The following is a 25,809-nucleotide window of genomic DNA, read 5'->3' as shown; positions in this document are numbered from 1 at the left end:
ACACACTTCTTGACCTCGACCCTCATGAACTCTTCGCTGTTTACCTCCTGGCACCGTGGACAGTTTCGATTGTTGATTATTCATCATACTCGCAGACGTGCGCAAATACATGATGCGACATGACGCAGTTGTCGCTGCATAAATCAGCACAAGCCTGAGAGGTGACAAGCGTTGCCCCTCTTGCTTTGCTGGGACAGAAGCTTTTCAAGTCGAAAAAGCTGTTTTCGAAGTTGCATTTCTTGTCAACTGTAATTAAATGCAATTAATTTGGAATTCTAAAAGTCGCAACGTTGAAAACACTAACATCACCCCATTCGTTGCAGAGCGCAATGTGAAACGTTTAAGGCGAACAACACGCAGTGTTTATCTTCTTTTTCTTTCTTTCTTCTTCTTCTTTTTTACTTCATTTTTGAAGTAACATCATATATCATCACTGTGTTTGATGTGCGCACGAAAGCGCGCGCTGACTCGGCGGTTCCACCTTAAGAAGGAACAGGGATGCGCGTCCCCGTGAGGACTGATTCCAGATCATGTGCGAGTCCACGCGTCCGAAAAGTAGGTTAGCAGGCTGGATCGAGAGGGAGGGAGGCTCACACTCATCGCTCACTATCAACATCAGTTCTGACCACGCACAAACGTGTTATCGACGTGGTTTGGTTACTTCTTCTAAAGGAAATAGACCGGTTTAAACGCGCTTGTGTGGATTTGTTTTGATTTGTTTTCTTCTCCCGATGATGCGCTCCATCGAAGCTGAAACATTATATTGGGTTCTCCTAATAATCTTATTTAAGATAAATACGTAGATCTCCAACTTGTTTCCTCTAGAGCATCTTGTGGTCTTCCAACAAAAAAATACAATAAAAAATAATAATAAAAAAAATCTAAAAATGAGAGGTAAGCTTGTTTAACCTTTTTTCTTTTTATAAATGTGTTAAAAGGCTACGGGTTGACTATATGACTCGTATATGTGCTTTAGGTATTTGGTCTAAAGGTAAACAAATGATTCGGATTGTTTGTATATGTCTTATGCGCGTTTCCTCACGTGCGGTGCGCAAGTTTGCAGCGCCGGCTTTTTAAACTGCGTAGTAATGGCTACCAAGCTGATCATCGCTTATTGATTCTAACCCACTGGAAGTTTTATTCACGTTTTTCTGCATCTGTTGCTCTTTCTGCCTTCCTTTAGGCGTGGGTGACTTTTATATCAGCGAGGTGACTTATGTACACGTTAGGCGTAATTTTGGGTCTAAACTAAGCAGAACATCTAAACCTACACGTTCATATGACACTTCAGGAAAAAAGGGATGAATGGTGTTGTAGTTCAATTCCATGTTTGGACTTTAACTTGCTTCTACATCATCAGTGGATTTATCTTCCTTCTTCACAGTGCGACATCTATCTATCTATCTATCTATCTATCTATCTATCTATCTATCTATCTATCTATCTATCTATCTATCTATCTATAAATTTGTATGTATAGTTGTGTTTTTTGTGTGGTGGCAATGTGGTGATTGCTTGTGTGTGTTGTTGTTGTTGTTTGGGCTTCAGCATGGCCGGCTGCGTGAGCAGGAAAGAGCCGGCTGTTCCACTGACCCACTTACGTCAGTACGCATTACACGGCCATGAAAAGGGGAGGGGCTGAACAGACAGGGGGCGGAGTTTAACCCAGAGTCGTGCAGAGCCACGTGGTTTGTTTGCGTAACTACAACGCCTTTCTTTTTGCACGTTTTTAACACGTTGCCTGTTTCTTTCTATGTAGGATCTTCACAAGGAGCAAAACAATTGTACTCTAAACTATATTTACTTTTAAAAGGATACATTTATTTTGATGCACTTTATTGCAATTTTGAAAAATATTCTCATGCTCTATTTCTGACCTGTTTGGGCAAATATGGGCAAGCATTTCAAAAAGGATAGAGTAAATGAATCATTTAATGTACTACTGATTTTTGTACTAATTGCTAAGCTGTTATGTGTTAATATACCGTGTTCCTTATCCGTAAAGTCTTATGTCAAACAGACACAGAATAGAAATCACGTACCTCATATGTTACATCAATTTGTGCCAGTTTGACCAGCCAGATCAGGCTCTTTGGCCTTAATCATTTGCTCAGCAGTAGATCAGTATAACCTTGCAATTTTATTTGTAACTCTAAATAAATATGCTAATAAAAGGGAATGAGGTGTAACATGCTTTATTATCCGCTCATTGTCTATGATCTGCACAGTGAGAGACCCAGTGAGGATTCATTTGGGTGAACACAGGGAGAAATCTATATACATTTGTTAGCAAATAATGGCATTTTGGTCCTTTTCCTATAACAGCCCCAAAGTGTATTATTCCTCTTATATAACAGCTGTTTCCCAACAATAAAGAATTTCGCCCAAATTACTGATTGAAACAGTGTGCTTTCTAGCTACATGTTATGTTAAGGCTTATTTATGCAATAAGTAAACCATTTCTTTTTGATTCTGTTCACTAAAACATTTACTGATTTGGTCAGGGATGGTTTCCAGAACGTTACGCCATTACCTTGTTTACCTTTTTAGATATTATGATTTAAATTGTTTCATTCATGCTTACAATTTAGTTTTATGATTAATTGAAATTGCCATGTTCATATCATAAAAAAATGTTTGGTGAATTTATTTTTATGAAAGATATTTTAGTCAGTGAAGACTAGTTTGGCCACGAATGAGGATATGAATGTAATTTGAAAAAATTATATATGTACGATCGATGCTAGAATAATTAAGAAAATTTCCAGCAGACATCTTTACACATTCACGTTTAGCTACAGGATTAATGAATCTAGGAATAACACAATAACAGCATATAAGGATTCTTTTAGTGCTGCACACTTTTCAGACGAAATGTCCACCCTCGGTTTCTTCTTGTTGAAAGGGTGGCAAACCAAACAGACCACATACGTATACAACTAAGTCACCAGATATCCTTATTAAAGATCCTTATTCGTTCACCTAGGTCATTCATTTCGTAGTGAACTGAAAGAGTTAGTTCACAGAGTATCAGTAGATCTACAAGGCTCGTTCAGACTCAAAAGGCTTATCCATTCAAAACGTCCAACCGGTGAAATGTTCTTTCACATCTCATGCTCTAACGAAGTGTTTAAAGAGTGAAAAATAATGCCAAAGCAATCACAAAAATGAAAAATTTGAGTACTGGACAAGAAAATTTCGAACGCTGCTTCGTTCATTTATGTAACATCATTAGTTTCTGTTACCACTTATGATCTTTATAACATTTGAAACTTTATACAGGTCTAAACAGTAATTTCATCACCAGTCTCTCTCTTCCTCTTTTTTGAAGTTTCATGTTCCAAAAAAACACCACAGCTTGTCATGTTACAAGAAATTAATAATCATGGCAATACATTTCTGACTTTTACAAATTGCACACACCGGAGTTAAATTGCAGACTCCTTCCTTATTAAAAGTTACATAAACTTCTCTCTTAACAGAAAGTTTCCCCATGAAAATATGGCAGGTCTGCTCTTACAGTAAATTAATCCCCAACGTAGGATTGTTTTAAATGTCTGTATGTGATAACATTACAGTACAATTTCCCTTTACTGGATCTAAGTGTATCGAAACCTATACCAGCATGACGATGCCCTTGTGCAGAAAACTAAGATCTCTGGTGGCTAAATGTGTAAATCCCCATAGTCTCGTTTCAGAATCTAGTGTAAAAGCACAGTGGGGTTGTAAATGGCAACCGATACTGTTTTCTAAAATAGGTGTAGTACTGTTTTTTTAATCAAACAGGTCACGTAGGTCCTGTCTTATATAATGAGATACTTACATTATTATTATTATTATGATTATCATCAATGTGCTTTATCACTTGAAACAATAATGTCTCAAATATTTTAAGGTGTGGTGGGTAATTTACTTAACATTCCAGAGCTGCAGTGTTACACAACAGGTAGTGTTATAAAACTGTCTACGACCTGTCATCAGTTGTCGAATATATTTAGCCATTTATTTTTTTTTTGTCATGCCTTATCTGAATGTTTGACTGATAAAAAACTAAATATGTTCCGGGGTTTTTTTTTGGTTTTTTACTATAGACATAAGACAACAAGGGAAAATAAGAGCTAGTTTAAATGTTTTATGAAGCAGTAGGTCTTCATATGTCATTTGATGATAGCCAGTGACTCAGCTGTTCTGACCTCTAGGAGAAGTTTATTCCACCTTCTTGGTGCCAGAGCAGAAAAGAGTCTAATTCTTACCATGAGAAATGGTGGGACCAGTCGAGCAATGCTAGTGTATGCAAACACACAAATACAGTCCTCTTTAAAAGTTTTGGAAAGGCAAGGCCAGTTACAATGAAGGTATTGAGGTTTGAGAGAGATCTTCAAAGATCTCACAATATTTCTGCCATCTACTGCTGTTGTGTTTCTTTAGCTGATCTGAACAGTGTCTGGTTGTTACCAGTTGTTTCCAATGGTTTCTTTCCAATTTCCAAAACTTTCAAAGCTTCAAAATGGCCTTCTGTTTTGTGCATAGACAGCGCTCCGCTTTTTATGTCTGTTGATTCTTTTTAACAACCAATGGAGTCTTCACAGGTGAAATCCAGAGGTTAAACAAAGAGTAGACATCCAGACCTACTAATTAATTAGACAGTTAGTAGAGCGAAGGATCCTTGACAGACTGCTGTCCATTCTGGACAACACCCATCACCCTCTGCACAGCATATTCACCTGGCAGAGGAGTGTGTTCAGTGGCAGACCACTGTCTTGGTCATATTCCACTGCAAGACTGAGGTACAGTTTTGACCCCCTGGCCATTAGACTGTACAACATCTCTCAAGTATCCCAGGGTGGAAATGTACAAACTGAGGAGTGACTTAGTATTTTAGTTTTTCATCTGACTTGCTGCTACTGGACATTTTATTACTTACTGCTGTGCCATATAGACAATGCCGACATTTTAAGGGTCGACATTTTAATCTCTACAGTCTTGAGTAAAATGTCTCTTGCTTATAGTTTAACTGCCGAGAATTAGTTTGGGTTGAATGGGCTACTGTATTGGGAAAATCTTGTTTTTCTGTATGTTACTTCTGGATGGTTGAATTTTCCCAAGGATCAATAAAGTATCTATCTATCTAGTATAACAGGGCATACCTATGTAACGAGAAGCATGTCAGTCACATGTTCCGATACTTTTGAAACCTTGAATAATTGGTGGGTTTACACAAGCGCTCCAGTGTTCTAAGTTGTTTAACATTTCTAGATATAACAAGAAATGAAAGCTGTCTCAAATTTAAATATATATAAGGTATAACAAAAAAAAAAAGAATAAAAAATGAATCAGCCTTGCCTCTTCGAAACTTTCAGATGGAACTGTACACATGCACATATGGTGTGTATATATATATATACCACATTTATTTTTGTACTCCTCATCATCGTAATGCAACGATCGCAGTTGTTGAACACATTTAAGATTAGGAGAACAGATTCAGGCAATTATCGCACAAACTGGTTTTGACAGTGCTGCAGATATGGAAACAGATTTTCACTGTAGTAATAAACGAACAGACAGAACTAGACATGTTGGAAAATTAGGCTTTGAAAGATGAGAATGATTACATGAAAGTTTAAACTACCTCTTCTTATTTTCTGGAACGGAAACTTCCAGCATGCTTATACAGATAATGAAGGACTGTTGTTATGTATTTATTCACTTTTACAACATATGCAAATATTAATTATGTGTAGTTACTTCCTGAATATGAGTCGTCAGTTTGATAATGAACTTTAAGCTTAAAATATATATAAAAGTCTGAGGCATTAAATGAAATTCTGAGCAATCTCATAGTCCCTGATGACAGCTTATTGATAGTTCGTTTAGTATGGAGTATGTATAGAGTTCATAAAGCAGTGGCATCCCTTTTTATTTTTTATTTACACCATTCTTATGGTGTTTTCAGTGGTTGTTAAGTCAGGGAATATATATTTAATTATGCTGTGTTATGACATAAACAAGCATGGTAATAATGTCTATCTGCTGTGGGATCAGTGCTTTGGGAACAAATGTCTATAGACACGCACTGATCATTAATATGTGTCTACAAGAACTGTTTTGCGATACTAAAGGTTTAGGTCACGATTTAAATGCAAAGGACAACCCAAGATGTCGCTAAAATAAATCATAGCTATAGACACATCACAAGCCACACTGCTCATTTAGCATTTTTCTGGGATTCTGCATTGGAAAGTCACGTTATTGCTGAACACTTCTGGACCAGTGTACTCTCATTTTCAAAATGGATAGCACCAAATCCCCCACAAACAACAAAAAAAGCCATATTTGTGAGTTAGTTCACAATTGCAGAGGTGAAAAATGAGCCACACACATCTTCATCTTCAGCTCACGTTTTCACAGTTATTACTATGCAGCTGGGCAGCTGTTCCCGATTCTAACTAGAAGACCAAAAGACAGTTACGCAAGCCTTTGCTCCTTTTACATATAGTACAGATGCATTTCTGTAAAAAAATAAATTAAAAAAAAAGTAGATTTTGGCATGCAGCTAAATGGGATATCCATCCACCCACTTGCCCATTTTCTGTATAACATCCCACACAGGGTTACAGGGAACCTGGAGCTCAATTCCTGTTGCTTACATTCTAATACGATATAAAGAAATATATAGTCTGTAATAATTGTGTATTTACACATACAGTATACAAGCAAATGCAATGTAACTCATGATGAAAGTTTAATTGCATTATAGCTCATGTAGACACACAAGTCTAGATTAAAAGTTGCAGCATAACTATCTGTTTGAATATAATTACATTTACATGAAATAAGGATGTAGTAGCTCAGAGGTTAAGGTCTTGGACTACAGATCAGAAGGGTGTGAGTTTGAATCCCATTTCCACCAAGCTGCCTTTGTATAAAATGAAACAAAATACAGTATAAGTCAATCTGGCGTCTGCTAAATGCCCCAAATGAAGGTTTTCCGGTAAACTTTTGTTCCTGGTTGTAATTACATGCTCATTACACAGTTGTGTAATTGTATGCGTGTGGAAATTCCAGTTTACGACAAGTGCGCATTTTAATGGGTCAGCATGTGACAACTGAAATAAGGTATAGGAATTATGAATTGCAGTTTTTTACATTATCGCAAGAAATCACAAACTTGTATTAAAAAAACAAGAAAAAACATAAACGTTTCTAAAATATTTTTAATTAAACATTTAAAAAAGAAATCTGTTTATGTGACCAACCACCATACAGGTCCCCTGTTAGTATAAAAATGAGAATGGATTTGAACAAAGACACCAAGGGTTAGATAACCCAAACCCTGACCCTAACACTAACCCTAGCTACTTTTATAGAAATTGAATCGGTACTTTCTGGCCAATGAGACTGAAGAAATTAGCAACGGTTAGGAGTTGATTTTGTTGCTTTATAGAAACCATATGCGAGTAGGAATAACACTGCATCAGAACAACATTGGGGTGATGCAAACAGTGAGAGAGTTGTTAACGAGGCTGATCGTACATCAAGGTCCTTAGTCACATTTCTCTTTCTAGTTTTCTTATTTTTGTTCTGTATCACCGAGGTCTAAAGCCTGAGGAAAGCACACAACGTCACAGATTATCCAGCCCTCTGGGATTGAGCTGTGATGCTTGAAGTATCTGATTGTAGATCAGACAGTAGTGATGTCCCTGACGTATTCGGTTTATCCAAAGCTCTAGTGTTTGATTAAGGAGTTCATTCTATGAAGTCAAACTATTTAAGGACTGCTTGTGTACAGTAGATACTGTCAATATGAAGAGCTGGTACAAAAGGAAGTGACATATCTTTGCAATGAGTTGCATGATAATTAGTTAGGTTGGGAACAGTCTCAGCTTCAGATGTCACACCCATGTATTGTATGTCTGGTGCATGTGATACAAAAAACTGATAACACTTCAGTTTCGAATCGTCAACTGATGGGTTGGATTCTGCAGGATCTCCAGGAGACGTGTGTGTCACATTTTTTTACAGCCTGCCTAGAAACAAAGCCTTCATGAAGCTTGTGACCGTGTAGATTTGTTAACTATGGTTGCACTCAGGTCTGTTTTTGTAGTGACTTTTTAGTATTTTACACCCCTAAACATGAAGCTCAACAAAGTGAACTGTGATTGGTTGCTTTATATGTTAGTCAGACACCCTTTTGGGTGGTCTATGGCCAATAAAAGCTGCCATGGTACACAGACATCCTACCATCAGTCTGTTGGTCTGGCTACATGAGACAAGGTTTGGAGAGAGCTTTTTAATTCATTAGAAGGCCACAAGGACATGAAAATAACAAGTGCAATGAATACACATTCCATCCTTTAGATTTATGATTGTTTACTGGTGGCACAAGTGGTTAAGGCTTTAGGTTGTTGATTGAAAGGTTGGGGTTTAAGCCCCAGCATTGATAAGCAGCCCTCTTAAGGCCCTTAACCCTTAGTGCTCCAGGGGTGCTGTATCATAGCTGCCCCTGGGCTCTGATCTCAACTTCTTTATTTGGAATGTGTGAAGAAAAGAATTTCACTGTGCTGTAATGTATATGTGGCCATAATAAAGACTTTAACGCGAGTTAAGGTTTATATCATACATTTAAATAATTACAGTACAACAAAAATGGCAGACTTGGTAGATCTACTAGATCACAACAAGCCTGGACAACGAGACTGAGATATACACCTAGTTCTTCATTTCCTCTTCCTGTTTGGTTTCATTACTGGTTGACAGACTATAAAAATCACACACACCCACACAATATAAAATCCTGCCTCTGGATCCAAGTAACCTTATGATCATGTTTCTGCCTCACCTGTTTTGACTCAGCTTTTCCTACCTCGTCCGCATTGAATTTTCTTCTATATTACGGTCACAATCTTTAAACAGTGTCATGGGTTTGGATGGTGAATAATGACTGCACACAACTTTTAATAGAATCCTTCAGATGCTTATTGATATGCCCATTACATTGTGCTGCCTTTTATATGATCCTCTCAGTAGTACTTGTGCTATGCGATAGTCTGTGATGCTGTTCTAACCTTTACAGCTATGTAATTGCTGTGGAGTAAGATGTTAGAAATCATCATGTTCTCTGTTCTGTTATGCTTTTGTACACTTTATGGTCTTGACTGTTCACCATCTTAGACAGTGAGTCAGGATTTTTTTTATTTTTTGTTGCTTGCTGGTAAAACATGGAGTAGGATGCATGAAGATGAATAATAACTTGAAATTAGTTTTAATCTAACTCGGTTCATTTCTTAATTTCCTTTGCGAAAGATATCATTAAACTTTTGATGCTGTGCCGTGAGCCGGAAGAACTTTAACCAAACTATAGTTGACCAAAATATTTTACAGGTAAGCTAGCAAACATATGGGATGATATAGTAATTGTTTTTTTTTTATATAACATTACAGCAGTTTTTTAATACATATATGAAGACAAAATTTGTGTAGTTTAGCCATCTGCTCTGAACTGTTGCTACAAATTTGGAAGCACACAATGATCTGGAGTTACACTTCCATTATTTCACTTCCATTCACTAGAACTTATTTCAACTTATTTGTATTGTGCTTTTAACGATTGAAATTATCTCAAAGCAGATGTACAATATAGAAAGTTTAAAATTAAATTTATATTTTTCTGTAACATTTATCCTTAATGAGCAAGCCTGAGGAGACGTTGGCACGGAAAAACCTTCTTGAGATGATCTGATGAAGAAACCCTGAGAGGAATCAGATTCAGATGGGACTAATGTCAATTTAAATAATGTCTTTTCTACAACAGTTAACACTAATTTCCTTTCTGCAGAAGTCTTTAAACGTACACTGATGAAGATCCGAACACGAAGCTGACCGATACAATGGCAGTTCACAGATGGTATGATAGTCTGTGCAAGTGGTTCTAACTAAGGGACATAGTCACAAAATGCATGCATGACAAAGCCCCCGTGCACAAAACGAGGGCCTTGAATACATGGTTTATCGAGGCTCGTATGAACCTCACCCTCCCAGAATGCTCCATATTACTGCCTGTCCTCACTAATGCTCTTATGGCCGAATTAGCAAATCCCCACAGCCATGCTCCAAAGTCTAATGTAAAGCCTTTCTAGAAAAGTGGAGCTTATGGTAACAGCAGAGGAGGGGCGACTAAATTTGGACCGGGATGTTCAGCAGGCATATATGAGTGTGATGATTAGGTGTGTGCTAACTGCAGGTCATTATAGTGTAGAGTAAGTGTACTTTTCCTCTGTTATATGTCTTGATTGTCTTCCAGAGGTTTTACTATTATTTTTACTCAGAATACAAAGACTGATTTGGAATGAGGCTTGATAGTTAGTTGTGGAGGTTAAAGAAATTTCTGTGCATTACATGTAGCATTTCATGAGAACACAAAACAGTACATAGAAAGTCACAGATAAAAAAAATGCTATATAACAATTTACAGCATTTAGCAGACACCCTTTTCCAGAGCGACTTACATTATCTAATTTTTGTACAACTGAGCGTTAAGGGCCTTATTCAGGGGCCCAACAGTGGCAGCTTGGTGGCAACTTGGGATCGAAATCACAACCTTCCGATTGGTAGCCCAACACCTTAACCACTACAGTAGGCTACCACATTAATAATAATCTTACTGTAAAACTTGAGAATCACCTTTGACCCCTTAACCATAATCTGCTTATCCTTTTTTCCCTATTTTTTATTTTTTTTGCAATGCATGAGGCAATGTTAACCGCTTACATATATAGAAAAGCTACAGTGAAGGGGAAAAAAGCAGATTCAAGCTGCAGGCATGTCAAAGGCAGGCATTATAATCTGAAATGGTTTAAAAAAAAAAAAATAATTCAATTCCTCAGATATATATATAAAACTGAAATATCTTATTCATTTGGTTGTGGTGTTTGTGACTATTATTTGATTCTTATTTTTATTATTTTTTTGGTTGCTGCGATGATGACGTGTGTTTCGAATGTTTTAGAGCAGGTCCGAGCTGTCAGATAGGTTCCACCTTAAGAGCCGAAATAGGAGCAGCCTATTCAAATAAAGTGCACTAGGCTGTCTCCTGCTTTTTGAGTGAGAAAGTGTGTCAGTAGGACATCAAGCACACACGGGCTGACAGCCAAGTGCTGCTGAGTAACATTCTGTCCAGCCAATTGCTGATGAGGCTGCGTATGCGTATACCAGTGAGCACTAGAGAGAGAAACGAGCGGGGCGGACACATCGAGTATGTCTGGACTTAGCACCTCTGAGAGAATCTGTAGACTATATAAACTAATTACACTAGGTTGGAGAAAATGACCCTTTGTTTGTGGATATATAGTTGTTATAGTCTGGAAAGTTTTGCAATGATGTGGACAGGTTTAAAGGCGTGATGGAGATGAAAAACAATCAAGGCAATCTGCCCACAGATGGCGGTTATATAACTGAAAACATCAGAGCGGGAGGGGCCGAGGCTCTCAGGGCTTTACCGATTTTCCGCTTCGTGCCCCGGAATACAATGTCGTGGTCATTTGCCTTCAGCTGTCTGATGTGTCAGAGGCAAGAATAGAAAATGGAAGACAAACAGTTCTCTAGAGCTTACGTCAAGATTATTAAGCTTTGTGATGTCCCTATTTTCGTAATCTATAAAATGGGCCTATAACTTGAAAAAGCCACAAAGCCTTATTGTTTGATGTAAACACCACACTCGTTCATTCCAAGGGCTCAAAACGAGCTTTTATAGAATTTTTTTCTTTCTGGTGCATTAAAAACCAAAAAAAAAAAAGCCAAAAGATTCAAAAATATACATTCACCTTTTATACAGCTGCAGTGTTTTCCTCTATATTCCAGGAAGCAATGTTTGTGTGATTATTCTGTGACTGAGTGATTATTATTCTAAACCAACTCTAGTTAGTGGTTCCAGGAAGCATAAAAAAAAATCTGTGGCATAAATTAAGTCCCATTAGTAAAGATAAGAGGAGTGAAGTGAACCGAAGGAGGAGGTGAGTGTGTTTTTCACACGTTTAAGCAGATTACATTTCCCACTTTTTATTCAGAGTCACAGTTACAGCGTGTTAAAATATAATTTATTTATTTATATACAGTGTAAATGTTGCAATTATTTATTTCATATTTGTACTAAGGATTTGCATATCATATATTCGGTCATTATTGCATTATGCTTCTCTGTTCTGTAAAGCCAATTCCTCTTTTATTATTTGATATTTTACTATTTTTTTTATTCTATTTTATACTATTTCTGTTCTCTATTTATTCCATTTCGACATTTCTATTTCCAGTTGGATTTCTATTTTTATTATCAGATTTATATTGTTTGCTGCAACAAACAGCATCTAATTGGTTTAAAATGTAAAAAGTGATTAATTCTAGATGTACACTACCGTTCAAAAGTTTGGCATCATTTGGAAATGGACGTGTTTTTCTGTTTGGAATCATTTTGCATTGTTGTATGAAGGGACCAGTTCACAGCATTGTAAAGTACACTGCCGTTGGAAAGTTTGGAATCGCTTGAACGTTTTGGATTTCTTAAAAAAAAACACATAAACTGTGTCTGAAATTTTAAAGATAGATCTACATTGTCGCAAAGAGGCCCATTATCAGCAACCATCAGTATGTTTGCTAATCCAGGTTGCTAATTTGGTATTATAAAAACAGCTGAAAAATGCTGTACTAATTAATGGAGCAAGAAAAGTGCCATTCTTTAGGTTAGTTTAGTATCTGGAGTATCAGGATACTAATGCGGGTTTGTTTACAGGCTCAACAAAGCCGGAAAAAAAATAACTTTTTCTTTTCATAGTAAAATCTCATGTTACCTTGCTGTAAACTACTCCCTTCATAGAACAATGCCAAATTATACGGACCAGAAAAACCAGGACAAAAAAACAAAAACAAATTTTTTTTAGCTTTCCGTGTGTGCTTAGGATGTCACCCAGAGCCAGATAACGAAAAGGTAGATGAAAACGTGTGTTTGGTTCCTCATTTGTAGACAGCAGTTCCTACATTTGTGCTGGTTATCTAAAGTTTACTACACACACACACACACACATATGCACACACACAGAGATAACCGGCACTAATTATATAGCAGCCGTATAAACAGAGGCTACTCGATAGGGACAAAAGTCTAGATTTGGACGTTTTGGAGAATTGTATCAAGAGAGAAAATACAGTTTCTTATTACTTCTTAAACCCATTATATTCATTTCTTTTTCCATTTCCTTTTCTCCCACTCTATTCTGTGCTCATGTGTAATTGGTTAGGGCTCTTTGATCAAATGCACTAGTGTAAATGCCCATCTGTTCATTGCAGCGTTTTAAACGTGCTACTTTATAAGTATGCCATCACAAAAGCAGCCGTGTTAATGAGCTGCTGTTCACCATCTAACCTTCGCCGCTTCATTCTGCGTTTTCCTGTATTTTACTCCCAAGTACTATTCATCATTCGATTCCTGTCAGAAAAGTGTGACTGACGATGGCATTTTGTTTTGTCTAAAAGGTTTCTAGCTTTGCAGTTTTGAATCTTCTTTTAAATTTTTGTCACTTGATGTTTTTCTTATTTTTTTTTCTCTTTCACCGCTTTCATTCTGCTGCCGAAACGGCCATCTGCACACCTAGTGTGGGTTTAGAGAGCATTAAGAAGAAACCATTATTTTGTACCATTCAGAGGCATCAACAGATTTTCTATAGCCCCTATTATTTGTGTGTGGCTTCCTGTCAGACTCTGATCTTGTTCTGTGTCTATTTATTATATTTCTGCAGCTCAAATAGAGGTGATTCCGTGTAAGATCTGTGGAGATAAGTCTTCTGGGATCCATTATGGTGTCATCACCTGTGAAGGCTGTAAGGTAGAAATTGTTGCTATCTTATTTTGCACTTCCTTTGAGACGTTTCAATTTACAGCCCATAGAACAGCATCTTATATAAGACCAGATATATTATAAAGCACTGAAGCTAGGGCACATTCTAGGTTTTCTTAGGAAAGCGCTTCACGCAAACATGGGTGTGTGTGTGTGTCATTTTACAGGGATTTTTTCGCCGCAGCCAGCAGAACAATGCCATGTACTCATGCTCTCGGCAGAGGAACTGCCTGATCGACCGCACCAACCGCAACCGCTGCCAGCACTGTCGTCTCCAGAAGTGCCTGGCACTAGGCATGAGCCGAGATGGTGAGATATCAACCTCATCTTTCTCATATATGGATACATTTCCATTAACTAAAAATTCTATGCTAGCCTCCAACTGGCAGCTGTAAATCATTAGGAAGTTCATTCTTCTGACACTTCAAGCTCAATTAAAGTTGAATGGTTTTTTTCTTTCCTTTTAATTGTCTAACATCTGTCTGTGTGATAAAGGAGCTCAGAAAAGACTGATTAGTATCTTGTATGTCCTCATACAGCAGTGAAGTTTGGTCGCATGTCTAAAAAGCAGCGCGACAGCCTGTACGCAGAGGTGCAGCGGCACCAGCAGCTGGCGCAGGAGCCCGAGGAGGCGGCTGAGGACAGCGGATGCAGCCGCTCATACGGCAGCATGGGTTCCAACACCACCCTCAGCAATCTAGACGACATCACCACGCTGCCCGATGGCCTGCTCTTTGACCTGCCGCTCACACCAGGCGAGGCAGCTGAATACTGCACCCTGGAGCTGCTTGAGAGCGTGGCCAGTAGTGGAACAAGCAGTGCGGTGAGCAGCAGCTCATCCAATCAGAGCTCTCCAGAGCCTAGCATTCTGGATATTGTGGAAGCAGGCTGTGTAAAGCACGAGTACCAGCTGCTGCCTGAGCCCAGCCTGCTCACACACACCCTGCTGGGGGCGCTATCCGATGACTGCTCTTTACTCGACATAGGTGAGTGTTCAGCTCGATAGAGAGGCTCAGTGCTCCAGCAAAGAAACTAACACCTAGTCCAACACCTTAACCACTAGGCTACCACATCCCTAATTTTCAATACTAATTGAAGCCTAATGGTAAATCTGGAATAGCAGCCATGAGTCATTTAATGAGTCATTTACCTATCTAAGCAGGTACTGTAATAAGTGATAAAATAATATGGATGAAGCATGGCTCGGTTATTTGCGATTCTGATCTTTGACCCTTTGTTCTTATACAATATCTCCTCAAAGCAAGAGTCTGATCGTTTGTTCTAATCAAAATACTTCACACTAAAATTTATTTTTGAAGTATATTTTAAATGCACATCAAAAATTCTACTTGATGCCAATGAATACGACACTATTTACCCATTAGTCCATTAAACATTTGTTCAGATCGGTGAAGACCGCGTCTCAGACGAGGACATTATTTATCTGGACAAATGATTTCTATTTTTAATAGATAAAATTTTAAGAAACTTTTGGGGTCAGGTCAAAGCTAACCCTGCTACTGTGATCATTAAGAGTATAAAAGTATAAAAATATCGCCATGATTAAAATGAAAAGAATGATCAAATAGATTAGATCTTGCACACACTTTATGATGGCATGATTATCATGTCCTCGATTTAGTAGCTCATGGCTTCATCCATGCACACGAGTAAGTGTCAGAGCACAAGAGCTATAAAAATTATTGAAAATATTTACAAAATAATATACAAAATATTAGAACATGCTGCATTAAGTGCTATTTTATTAGCTACATAAGATTATAGTTTAAAGGCTTATAAACCGCCATCTTAGGTTTTCCAACTTGTTTTTAAATCTTGACATTTAGTAGAGCCCACGAAAATCTGACACGTTCTCATGTTCTCGGTCAATGTTACCCATAAGAGCCTCTGTTTTAATAATACTCTGTTCTTTAAAATAGTCATGGTTTATATCATAAGATGTTAACATATGATGCATAACTCTTTGTGTCCAGAGCGGGTAAATCAGAATGTGGTGAAATCACATTTAGAGACATGTCAGTACAGCACAGAGGAGCTGAAACGACTCACTTGGAACCTATATACGCCCGAGGAGACCCAGTCCTTCCAGCTCAAGGTAAACACAACCATCATCAGCTTGTTTCACATAGCAATAATTCTGATGACTTATTTTATTTATTCTGATGAATAGATAAAAAAGCAAGTGGGAAAATGAGGCCGAGAAAGATCATAATATTGTGTCCTTATCTAAGCACTTTTTTAGCCTTTGACCCAGAATTGAATACTACAGAACCAAATTATAATCCTTATATTAGCTAGGTCTTGACCACGGGCCGGGTATTGTATACTTGTAATGCTATGCAAGTAAAACCTTGAGATTTGCTCTCTAATAATGTCTGGATTTTATGTTTTATATTATCAGTTTTATAAATGAGGTCCTGATCAAAATCAGGCTGGATGGATAGACGAGTGAATGAATACAATATTGTTTATTTGTCACTAGATATTTTAACTTTTTAGAAGCCTTTATTGACAAAAAAGATCCTATTGACAAATCGAGACACTTTTGACTGTTCTGCACTCAACAGCTCTCACCAGATGATATGCACTTGTCTCTTTTCCCAAAAATCATTTACTTCTCACTATTTTTTCTAGCAATAACTGATCACTATAGTTCCCAATGATCAATTCCTGATCACCATTAATACCAACGACCAATCATTAATCACCAGTGGTCTCAATGACCAATTACTGATCACCATTTTTCCCATCGACCAACCACTGTTTACCATTATTCCCAACAGCCAATCCCTGATCGCCATTATTCAATCACTGAGTAATGGTGATTAGTTAATGGTCATTAGGATTAATGTTGATCAGTCACTGATCAGCATTATTGCTAATGACCAATCATTGAGCACCATTATTCCCAATGACCAATCACTGACCATCACTGACCACCATTAATCCTAGCATTCACCGATCACTTTTGTTTCCAATGGAGGATTTTGCGAATAAATATATAGATAGTTAGTGGTGCCATGACCAGAGATGACCAAAAATTCTCCTTCTTAATTTTTCGTGATTTGATTGGCCAGTTCTGTCATGAAGCGTTTTTTAGCAACTGTACCCGTATTAGCTATGATCCCCTCACAGCACTGGCAAAAATAGGGGATAGATGAAAAGCTTGAACGGATGTTATGAATAGATATGAATATATGACTGTGCAGACTGGAATAGAGAGATAAGTCTGTACACTAAAGCTTCCTACTTATTAATTAGGCTTTGATTGACCCTTCCTTTGATCCTGATCACCAGACATGCATTACACACCTCACTGGCTCAGCATTGACAAAAGGATTAATTTCCTGACGTATTCACGTTTGATCTTTGGAGCGCATGTTCAGGATCTAACGCAGTATCGGCGCTATGATTAACACATCGATCATGTCCTGTGCAGTCTGCCGAGTGGATGTGGCAGCAGTGTGCCATGCACATCACCAACGCCATCCAGTACGTGGTGGAGTTTGCCAAGCGCATCAGCGGCTTCATGGACCTCTGCCAGAACGACCAAATTATCCTCCTTAAAGCAGGTTAGTGCTACAGAACACGGCACACTGATCCCCACTGCACTTACATTGCATACGTTGACAGATTTCAGATTCCGCACTGTCTAGTGCAAATCCAGTTTGAAATTTTAACGTGCATACAATATGGTCTTATAGAAAATGACTCAACAACAGGATGTTGAGAGCATGTCACAGTGTGACTCCTTTTTATACCACAGCATTTCAGCATCAGCCAACAATTATTTATTTATTAAACAATGAGCACTTTTTATCCATTTATAGTTGCATTTAATGTTGTAGAAGTTTTTTTCTTGCTTACATTAGAGGAGCAGCACTAGTTACGTTACCATCTACACCATCTCTCTGATAAAAATTGCACTATCTCTGCTATAAGAAGTCCATGAAAGAGTGTTCTGTATGTGTTTTAATGTTTACAACCTTTAAAAAAAGATTTGTATGCTAACATTTCTCCTCTCTTTTCTTTTTGTCTCCAATTTTCTTTTTCTCTCAATATATAACATATAATTCACAATAACATCCCAATTCTATTTTATAATTGATTACACTTTAATGTAATCTCCAAATATTTCTCCCATTCTTTCTATCTGTAACTTTAACATACCTTAATTATGTTAACATTTAAATTCCTCCTTATCTGGAGAAAAACTTATTTATTTTTCATTTGCATGCTCTTTCTTTTGGCATTGTGGAGCATGTCTCTTCCTTTTCCCTCTTTTCTCCTCTCTATCTTTGGCTCTCTGTCTCTATGCCGACGCTTCCAGGCTGCTTAGAGGTTTTGCTGATCCGTATGTGCCGTGCGTACAACTCCACCAACAACACAATGTTTTTCGACGGCAAGTTTGCCAGCCCTCAGCTTTTTAAAGCACTAGGTAAGTGTCTGCATTTCTGGGGAATCACAAAAGCTTTTATTTGGTCTTGCGTTCGTTCATTTGAACTTCGGTATCTCAGTGATAATGACTTATAGAATGTTAACGGTGTTAAAGCAATACTCTGGCGTTTTTCAAGAAAACAAATTGTCACAGAAATGCAGTTCAGTTACATGGATAAGATGTGAACTACACACATTAAGTAAGCAAGTGTACAGATACAGCAGAAGGAGGTTAGGTTGAAAAATGCTGAATGAGGGATATAAATGTTATTCTTTGATTTGAAGCCAATTTGATGTTGATGATAGCCTCAAGAATGGTACAGTTTTACATATTTTCTGTGCAAGGTGGCCTGGTTATTAAGATATTTTGTACGTGTGTGTAGGCTGTGATGACCTGGTGAATGCCATCTTTGAGTTCGCCAAGAGCCTGTGTCGTCTGCAGCTGAGTGATGAAGAGATGGCCCTGTTCAGCGCCGCCATCTTGCTATCACCTGGTAAGCTGCTGTTACTGTTGTTTGTGTTGGCATTGTGTTTGGATATCATACTTCCTGTTGTATAAAAAAAGATCAAAATCTAAGTCTTTCTGAATAAGGGCGTCTGCTAAATACCAAATATGGGCGGTAACTGGATATGACTTCACCAGCCAAGGTTTTTATTTTATTTGTTTTCTTTGTAAATCAACACCAAAAACCAGCTTCTATTTTAATATTTCGTTTTTATTCTATATTCCTTTAATTTTGTTTCATATAAAAAAAAAGGATGGTAGGACGCCACAGTTTTTAGGACTTCTTCTTCTGTCCTTGAAAAGAGGTCGTTTGTTCACACATCTTCACATAATACAAATTTGCAGAGAAATGCGAAACGTTTTGTAGCGTGACTGTGCCTTTAGGGATGTAACAGAGTAGATTCGGTAAACAGATAACGTTAAAATATCATATTATATAAACAGATAACATAAAAGATAAAAGCCACTCATGGGACAAGCAAACACATTTATAGCATCCTGGTAAGGACTACGAAAATTTAAGTTTGTTCATATTTTGGGAAATAAAATTCTATAGAATTACAACTACATTTACATTTACAGAATTGTACAGCATTTGTACAGCATCTCAGGATATTTATGAGCCCAATTAGGAACTTGGGAACAGCTTTTTATTTTTCTCCATGTGCTTACAGGGTTTCATATAGTGCTAGTCTGCATATAATTAAAAAAATGACAAATAATAAAAATAAAATTCTGCTTTGTGCCACTCCCACAACGGGTTTAAGTCCAAATACGTGTACAGGTTACTGTATTTTATCATGTTATAATATAGAATAAAAAAAACCTCAAAAGCAAATACCCGTACACAATCTTTCCTTGCACACGTCTCACTCCCTGTCATCTTCCTCCTCTTTTCTTTCTCTCTCTCTCTCTCTCTCTCTCTCTCTCTCTCTCTCTCTCTCTCTCTCTCTCTCTCTCTCTCTCTCTCTCTCTCTCAGATCGCCTGTGGTTAACAGAGAGTCAGCAGGTGCAAAAGCTGCAGGAGAAGGTTTATTTGGCCCTGCAGCACAGTCTGCACATGGGAGGAGGTGGGCAGGAGAAACTAGACAAGGTGAGAGAAATCAAAAATGAATATATTATATCTGTATGTAAATCCCTATTGATCCTTATTAGGCATGATAAAAAAAAATCAGATTATATATGAGCAGCTATTTCTGTAAGGAAACTCAATTAAATGAAGTTTATTCTTAATTATCTTCTTGTGAAGCTTTTAGTTTGTAGGTTGATTTCTAATTCACTGTGGTGAATATTTAGCATTTGTTTACAAGTGATGAAAACAATATGACGCTGCTGTCTCTGATTAATGTGCTAGGAATGTTATGTAACCTATTTGCTAAGCAGGTTATGATTAAGAACGTTCTAGAATTTCTAGGAAGTACCTATGAGAAAGGAAGGGCCTGTATAGCTTATATAGCTTGTCTTTGACCACTATAAATTAATCAGGAACGGTGATAAAATGTGAAAACATCGCAGACATCCTGTGAATTTTTTTTCCCAGACATACTTTTCCCAGAATCCTGGGAATTCCTGGATCTGATTTAAGAACTTTATTTAAAGTTATACAAAAACACCTTGTACATCTATTGAACGATTTCTTACTAGTGCCCCCTTCTGGATCTAACACCCATGGCACCGTGTGCTTGACATTGAACACACAACTACTGGATTCACACAATGACCGTTTTTTACCTAACTTCTCTTTCGGTCTCTCGGCCCATAGATGGCGTCCAAGCTGCCGCAGATGAAGTCCATCTGCAACCTCCACATCGACAAGCTGGAGTTTTTCCGGCTGGTTCACCCCGAAACAGCCTACAACTTCCCTCCTCTCTACAGGGAAGTGTTTGGCAGCGAGATCAACTTCCCTGACTCTACTGACAGCTAGAGGCGAGGAAAGAGACCAGGGTGTGGAAGATGTTGCAGAAGAGGAAGAAAAGGTGCAGAGAGAGGATGTGTAAAAGAGAGGAGGTCAAAGAGGGAGGGATCTGAAGAATAGTGGAGGCCTGAGGTGTGAAAAAGTTGTAGTGTGGAAAAAGCTGTAAAAACCTCTTAGCAGCCCAGACAATCAGCCATGATTTTTATTTTTTTATTTTTGTATTTTCCGTTTTGTTTTTTTCTTTTTTGTGTTTTTGTGTTTTTTTTTTTTTGTTACACTTGTGTACAAAGAAACCACAAATTAGTACAGGGGCCAACACAACAACACAACACTTCACTTCTCTCTGCACCACATGACTAACACATCTTACACTCGTTTTAGCACTTTCATGTTATTTAGGAACATCTAGTAAAGCAGAGGTTCATTATCCCGTCCTCAGGGATCCTCTGCTGGTACAGAGTTTCGTTCTGGTCCTTTCCTCAATGCACTTCTACCAGAACATTCAGGTGCGCTAACATGTCCGAATTAAAACCCCTTTATGATGAACTCCGTGGGCGAATTAACAAATGAATGTATATCCCTGAAACAGCACTTGCCGTGCGACCGAATGTACATACTTGACTTTGGTTGGCGGAAATGCTTTACGAAACCTACGTCGGTTTCCACGTGACAATCGAGAAACTTCTTTGCCCGTATGTTTGGTAGTACAACAGGACCGACCTCCGTATGCTGGTAGGGCTGGGCGGTATGATGATATGATCTATTAATATTGATAGCATGGAGAAGGATGAAAAAAGAAAAGGATTCTTTTTTGTATGTGAAGAGACACTTACTAAATTCCATACTGAAGATAAAAAGCATAACTTTATTACTGTGTAAAAAATATTTTTTTTTTTTGTGTTAAATTGTACGTCATAAAGTCATGTCATACTGTAATGCTAGGACTTGGGGATCGTTTCATTACAAGACGATACTTTACGAGCCTCTCGGTTTGATACGTTTGTGTTTTCAAAGTTAGTAGACGATTCGTCCTGAAATAACACTTGCATGTATATAAATATCATCACTACATTTTATAGACTACTTATCCTACAGAGTCTGGAGGCACAAGGTCCAGTGACCTATGGCAGAACACTTTCACACACACACACACACACACACACATTTACACACTACAGATGATTTAGAGGTGCAAGTCAGCCTAAAACAGGTGTCTATGGACTAAGGGAAGAAACCAGAAACCCCCAGGAAACCCTCTCAGGAAACCCCAGGGGTCTCATACAAAGACTTGAACCCCCATTCAAAAGGGTGAGGTGAATATGTTAACCACAAAGCCTCCATACCCTTATTTAATAAACATTCAGCCAGTTAGAAATCAGAAATCTCTGATTCAACCTGAACTAAAGAAATCTCCACCATAATTAAAGGATTCATAATCGGTAGTGGAGAAGCAGGATTCAGAGTGCTAATGTAGCTAATGTAGCTAACAGCAGAATGGGACATGCCCCATTAGTGACTTTAACCAGAAGTGACTGCATTCATTAATGCACAGCTTTCGTTTTTCTTATTTGCTGTTACAATTCTGATAACGAAATCGCACAAACGCTGTCATTCCTATGTTTCAATTATTGTACTTTTACAACTTCGAATGTTTCCTAATGGAAAAAGAGAACACTAACGCACATATGCACACACAAAAATGCCTCGCATCATAACATCACCGTGTTGTGACATAATCCCTGGCTAGAACTTCAGAAATCTCATGATATCTCTTGTCTTTTTATGACAATTTGACTATATATATATATATATATATATCGCCCAACCCTATTAGCCGGTGTAGTTTATAACGTGCAATAAAACCTGTCACAAAGTATTATGTCGGACAAATGAAGTTTAGTCCGAGCTCACGCTTCCTCAGGCACGAGTGATCTGACAGTATTCTGTGCTGCTCTTAAGTAACTCTTGTTTTTCTTATTTAAAAACTGCAATGAGAAACCTCAGTCCCAGCACATATGTCCTTGTAAAAAGAAAGTGTAACAATTGTTTCTTTTCCTTTTCTTTTTCATGTATAAATGTTTTAAATGAGGATGCATATAAATAGATATGTATATGAAGAAAGAAAGAGGCAGGCCTTTAAAGAAATGATGAGGCCTGGACTTCCTCTTTGGTGAGGAAGTAGAGAATGCATACTGGGAACTTTCCCTGAAACATGTTACAGCTGTAAAAGGATGTTCCGATGTCCACCTTATTCTGAGTAGTTTGGGTTCTGGGTGTTATGGTCTGCTCTGTGATACTTGACACAAAAGACTCTTATTACGTGCCCAAACTACGACGTTCCAGAAGATCCGATTTGATATTTTTGTTTGTTTGTTTGTTTGTTTTTTTTATTGTTTTTTTTTTTTTGGACCCACTGATAAAAAAGAAGGATGTACAGTACAGGAACCTGGACGACATTCAAGAACACTTCTTTCATGGCATGATGGTTGAATGCATCTAAATGAATGACTTTGTGCTGTTGGAAATGTTCAGAAAGCTGATGCGTAGACTATCACTTCAAATGAAAAGATGACTGTCAGTATGTCACACACACATACCGTCCTGATGTGATGGTACAGGTGTGTTCGCTGTATTATTTTGTAAATCGTGGCTACATTTTACCCATGTCGTTGTCCACTTCCTGTTTCTCCACACCTCTTCTTCCTGCTCATACACTTAAGCATGCTGAAAGGAAAGCACAGCTAGCAGAGGAAGAGCTTTAGTGTAGGCTTTCCCATCGAACACTCAGAGAACACTACAATTATTCTCCGACATGCAGCAGATGTTTTTCAAATACTGTTACATGCACAATTGGAAGCACCCTGTCCCTAGGGAAAGAAGTAAGGTGTAAGAAGTACAAGGTTTAAGAAGTAAAGGTGGAGTCCGTCTGATCCAGTGTGGGTGAAGTCGCTAGGGCTTTTTGCACGCAAAAATATTGATTGGAAATCTTGAGTAAACAGAATCCTGGGTTATTTTGTATCACCTTGCACACTGCTCATCCTTTAACTATTAATTAAACAATGTATCAAACAAACAAACAAAAAAAAAAACACAATTCTGCACTTCGACAAACACTGTTTGTTTTTGTATTTTATTGATATGCAGCTTAAAGTAAATTTTCATTCATTTCCTTAAACACAGTTATTTCTGACTGCCAAATTTTTGTATAAATTTAGTATAGAACTATACAAATAAAACTCTCCTCTTCACTCCAGTTGAGTCCCACACCATAAGACTTTTTTTCCACTCCAAACTCTGCAACTAGTGTTTACACAACACATGTTTCCGTAACAGTACAAAGCTACATGATATGATGTTGCTAAACATCAAGCTGTAACCTTTTACTTTCGCTTCATTTCACACTGTACAATGCAAAAGTCATGCTAAACCTGCTTTGGCTTTAAAAAAAACAAGGTTTAGAAGGATGACAATCCAGGATTAAATGCAGTGAAAACTATGTTTGATGTTCTGTGTTGTACAGCAATGTTAGGGATCAGGATCAGAGCCAGCTCCACCTTCTAGACTTTTGGTTCTGCAGTTGAGACTTTCTCAAATTCTGAGCAGCCCAAAGCACTCGAAACGTTATTACCTACTGAGAAATGAATCGTCAATGGAGCGTCATTAGCACTAACAGGAGGGTTTGCACAGTGTGGATAGCTTTAAGCTACGTCGCAAGATATGTTGATGTATCATTATTTTGGATTTTGGTGCATTTTTGAAGGTACATTTACATCCAATATTACAGAATAATCTCACTGGGTGCTTAGTTTACTCTGATTATCAGTTGTACAAGGAAAAAATCTTCTGTTTTCCATCCACTTGTTACAAAAACACGCATCTATAAATCACTCAGGGAGCTAGCTGGTCTCTGTTTCCACCAGTCTCCTAGCTTTGCCAACCAGACACAGAAGACACACACGCACATACATACACATAGATATAAAGGCACCCCATTTTTTTTGCACCGAACAAGAGACCCGTATCCTCAATCACTGTGTCCTTTAGCTAGATATATTATACGGGATATATTTTTGTGAATGTCAAGCACAAAGTGTCAAAATCCTTTCCTCTTTCTTCTGATGTTAAACTGGAAGACTTTTACGTCCGAATTATATTATGTATAGTCTATTAACTAGTTTTAAAAATGATTACAGATTTAAAAAAGAAAAAGAAAAAAAAGAATCTTATTCATTGATGTATGTTGTTTTTACTTGAGCTCGTTTCGTTGGACTGTTAGCTGTTTAATCCATTTATAATTGTGTCTCCATCAAACCGGTCTTGTTTGTTTTATGTGGTTTTTAACACAATAGAAATACCTTAAAAATTCATTTAACATTTGTTGGGTGTTGGATAAAAATCTTATACCAGTTCATCTCATTGTAACACCATGTAAAAAAAAAAAGATGTGCTTTAAGAATGTAATAAAGTGGGTTTTTTCTACTATTAAAGACTTTTTTTAGTCTCCAAAAACAAATTCTAATGAAATATACATTAGACACTGGACAAATAAAAAAAAATTGTTCAGTTCTTTGCAAAAGTCTAAAGCTGTTTGTTTATTTATTTATTGTATCATTTATGACCTGTAATAATGAGTTAGTGCAAAAACATTTTCCCAAATATTACATTTCTAACATAAATTGATATGTAGCAGATTCTCTAAGATGCTGATAAAATGTACCAGCTCATTTCTTTATAAGATTATATGACAAGTTTATGCACATAAAAGTTTGTGAAGCGAGAGAAGGAACTAGGCGTGACTAGAACGTGGGCGTGGTCTCTACGTGGCCTTCTAGAACCCTTCCGGAAGTTTTTGTTACCTGTATGTGGGGGGAAGGGGATAAAAACTTTGTTACCTTGGTTCCGCCCTGGTTGCTTATTATTACATAGTGTGCCCTACTTAGGGGACGAACGTTATTATCTCTTTTAACGTATGTGGTAACTGGTATTTAAAGTTTAGTATGAGTAAGATCCCAAAAAAAGGTTAACGATTTCTATTTTACATGTGTT

At 37.6% G+C, this 25,809-nt stretch overlaps 1 protein-coding gene across 1 annotated transcript; it reads left to right on the top strand.

Annotated features, from left to right (window-relative positions):
* Window positions 1-518: 518 nt before the first annotated feature.
* On the top strand, window positions 519-25,245 carry rorcb (RAR-related orphan receptor C b). The gene is made up of 10 exons (XM_027137302.2): window positions 519-894; window positions 13,788-13,873; window positions 14,053-14,194; window positions 14,425-14,871; window positions 15,880-16,001; window positions 17,346-17,478; window positions 18,237-18,344; window positions 18,727-18,837; window positions 19,829-19,941; window positions 20,611-25,245. Exons 1-10 carry the CDS (start codon window positions 888-890, stop codon window positions 20,770-20,772), a joined length of 1,431 nt encoding a protein of 476 aa, XP_026993103.2. The 5' UTR covers window positions 519-887; the 3' UTR covers window positions 20,773-25,245.
* Window positions 25,246-25,809: the final 564 nt, after the last annotated feature.

Source organism: Tachysurus fulvidraco, chromosome 22 (assembly GCF_022655615.1).
Source record: "Tachysurus fulvidraco isolate hzauxx_2018 chromosome 22, HZAU_PFXX_2.0, whole genome shotgun sequence".
Classification (NCBI taxonomy): domain Eukaryota; kingdom Metazoa; phylum Chordata; class Actinopteri; order Siluriformes; family Bagridae; genus Tachysurus; species Tachysurus fulvidraco.
Note: the sequence above shows the minus strand (reverse complement) of the source record. Positions and strands in the feature narration are given on the sequence as shown.

What these genes read in the sequence shown, in the direction of transcription:
- rorcb (XM_027137302.2), top strand. An exon ending in CCCAGTCCTTCCAGCTCAAG is followed by an intron (nt 16,002 to 17,345) that starts GTAAACACAACC and finishes TGTCCTGTGCAG; the next exon opens with TCTGCCGAGTGGATGTGGCA. An exon ending in AATTATCCTCCTTAAAGCAG is followed by an intron (nt 17,479 to 18,236) that starts GTTAGTGCTACA and finishes CGACGCTTCCAG; the next exon opens with GCTGCTTAGAGGTTTTGCTG.